The 2,803-nt window shown below is 66.2% G+C and overlaps 1 protein-coding gene across 1 annotated transcript in view; it reads left to right on the top strand.

Annotated features, from left to right (window-relative positions):
• Positions 1-2,803, top strand: part of FMNL3 (formin-like 3) — an 8,616-nt gene that overhangs the window by 1,209 nt on the left and 4,604 nt on the right. Inside the window, exons 3-10 of the mRNA XM_010566568.1 lie at positions 862-1,167; positions 1,256-1,332; positions 1,408-1,501; positions 1,794-1,868; positions 1,959-2,069; positions 2,146-2,295; positions 2,455-2,556; positions 2,634-2,801. Of these exons, the coding sequence (XP_010564870.1) occupies positions 862-1,167; positions 1,256-1,332; positions 1,408-1,501; positions 1,794-1,868; positions 1,959-2,069; positions 2,146-2,295; positions 2,455-2,556; positions 2,634-2,801 (1,083 nt within the window). The remainder of the gene's footprint in view (positions 1-861; positions 1,168-1,255; positions 1,333-1,407; positions 1,502-1,793; positions 1,869-1,958; positions 2,070-2,145; positions 2,296-2,454; positions 2,557-2,633; positions 2,802-2,803) is intronic.

Raw genomic sequence — 2,803 nt, 5'->3', positions numbered from 1 at the left:
CGTGGTGTGTGCCGTGCCATGCGCCATCTTGCCCGTGGTGTGTGCCGTGCCATCGTGCCCTGTGCCACGCACAATCCTGCCCGTGGTGTGTGATATGCCACGTACCATCTTGCCGTGGGCCGTGAACCGTCCTGCCCGGGGCGTGCGCTATGCCAAGCACCATCCTGCCATGGCGTGTGTCGTGCCCTGTGCCACGCACAATCCTGCCTGCGGTGTGTGATATGCCATGCACGATCCTGTCTGTGGTGGATGCCGTGTGCTCACCGCCTTGTGGTGCATGCCATGCTATGCGCCATCCTGCTCGTGGTGCGTGCTGTGCCCTGCACCATCCTGCCCTGTGCTATGCACCGCCCTGCCCGTGGCGCATACTGGGCCGTGCACTGTCCTGCCCTGTGCCGTACACCATCGTGTGCACGGTATGTGCCATGTCCTCTGCGCCGGCTGCCCTGTGGTGCGCCCCGAGCGCCACGCTGTGCCTTGCGCACGGTGTGGCTGTGGCACGTGCCGTGCGTGCCACATCCTGCGCCGCCTTGCATGCCGCGTCCCATCCTGCCGGCCGTGCGTGCCGTGCCCTGGCCACCCGTAGCAGCTCGGCGCTGCCGTGTCGTCCTGCCCACGCCGCCTGCCCGTACCTCTGCCTGCCGTGGCCGCGCTGCCTCCGCTCGCCCCCCACTCTGGCTCTGCCCCCGCGCCCCGGGGGAACGCGCCCCATCTCTGCTTCCAGGGCCGGGCCCCCCCCTCTCTGGCTGCGCTCTCTCTCTCTGTCCTCTGCGCCCCCCTCGCCGCTCGCCCGCCGGGTAAGTACCGGCTGCCCGGGGCCGGCCCGGTGCTCGCGGCGGCTTTGCTCCGAGTCTCCGCCAGCCTCTGTCCCTCTCGCCCTCCAGCCGCTTCTCTCTGCCTCTGCCCCTCCAAAACCCCTGCTGTCCCTATGCTGTCCCCATGCTGTCCCCACCCTGGTCCCCACGGGGCCGGTTCCCCTGCCCGGGCGAGCGCTGGCGGTGCAGCACCGGCGGTGCGAGGGTCCCGCTCATGGGTGCACTGTGTCCGTCCCCCCCCAGCTACGGCACACTGCCAAGCCGCAGGGCGCTGAAGAACTCACGCCTGGTGAGCCAGAAGGATGACGTCCATCTCTGCATCATGTGTCTTCGGGCCATCATGAACTACCAGGTACCACCGCCCCGCGATGGGGGGGACACCGATGCTGCCGCTGCGCCACGCCGGCACTGCTAACGCCGTCCCCACTCCGTCCCCACAGTACGGCTTCAACCTGGTCATGTCCCATCCTCATGCCGTCAACGAGATCGCCCTGAGCCTCAATAACAAGAACCCGAGGTAAGAAGGGGGGGTCTGGTGGGGGTGGTCCCGGTGCCGGCCAGGTTTGATGGTGATGGTGCTGCTCTGCCCTAGGACAAAGGCGCTGGTGCTGGAGCTGCTGGCGGCCGTTTGCCTGGTGAGGGGCGGCCACGAGATCATCCTCGCTGCCTTCGACAACTTCAAGGAGGTACGGGGGGAGCAGGGGCTGCAGGAGCAGTTTGGGATGGGGGGCACTGGGGGCACCACAATCAGGCTGGGATTGGGAACCAGGACCCAGGGAATGGAGGAATGGGGGACACCAGGACCAGGCTGGGATGGGGATTCTGGAACGTAGGGGGATCAGGCAAGATGATGTCAGGCTGGAATGGGGGGTCTGGGGGTACCAGACTGGGATTAGGAGACTGGAGCCCAGGGGATGGGGGACCAGTGGCCAGTGGGGGGGCAAAGCCACGTTAACCCCATGTCTGCTGCCCGCTCAGGTCTGCAAGGAGAAGCACCGCTTCGAGCGGCTGATGGACTACTTCCGCAACGAGGACAGCAGCATCGACTTCATGGTGGGACACCCGGTCCTGGGCGAGGGGGAGGGTCTTTGGGACAACAGGGGGTTCTGAGGGGGCTCCTGGTGACACCAGCCCTGCCCGCAGGTCGCCTGCATGCAGTTCATCAACATTGTGGTGCACTCAGTGGAGGACATGAACTTTCGCGTCCATCTCCAGTATGAGTTCACCAAGCTGGGGCTGGAGGAGTTCCTGCAGGTACAGGGGGTTGGGGGGGCCAGGGGGGCTGCCCCAAGGAGCCCCCCCATCCCTGACGCTGCCCCGATGCCTGCAGAAGTCGAGGCACACAGAGAGCGAGAAGCTGCAGGTGCAGATCCAGGCATACCTGGACAATGTCTTTGACGTGGGGGGGCTGCTGGAGGATGCTGAGACCAAGAATGTGGCCCTGGAGAAGGTGGAAGAGCTAGAGGAGCATCTGTCCCATGTATGTGAACGCAGGGGGACGTGGGGATGCTCCTCATCATGTCCTGGGGCATCCCCTCCCAGGGTCTGGCTTTGCCCCTGGGGAGATCAACAGTGATACCGGGGGACTCGGTGGGTGGTCCCCAAGCCAGTGTCACAGCCACATTTCCCCCCTCCCCAGCTAACGGAGAAGCTGCTGGACCTGGAGAACGAGAACATGATGCGGGTGGCGGAGCTGGAGAAGCAGCTGCTGCAGCGGGAGAAGGAGCTGGAGGTGGTCAAGGTACATGGGGAGGGGCTGTGGGGAGCGGGGCAGGGTCCCGTCCCCCGTCCCCCCAGCCTGATGCTTGCCGTCCCCAGGAGACCTACGAGCACACGAGCCACCAGGTCCACACGCTGCGGCGGATGATTAAGGAGAAGGACGAGGCTTTCCGGCGGCGCTACGGCTCTGAGCCGCCCCCCATACCGGGCATTGAGCCCCCTCCCCAGCCCGAGCCCGAACCCCTGGAGGAGGCCCTGCGGCTCCCCGT

This window comes from Haliaeetus leucocephalus, unplaced genomic scaffold (genome assembly GCF_000737465.1).
Source record: "Haliaeetus leucocephalus isolate CR32 unplaced genomic scaffold, Haliaeetus_leucocephalus-4.0 Scaffold214, whole genome shotgun sequence".
In the NCBI taxonomy this organism is placed as follows: Eukaryota; Metazoa; Chordata; class Aves; order Accipitriformes; family Accipitridae; genus Haliaeetus; species Haliaeetus leucocephalus.
Note: the sequence above shows the minus strand (reverse complement) of the source record. Positions and strands in the feature narration are given on the sequence as shown.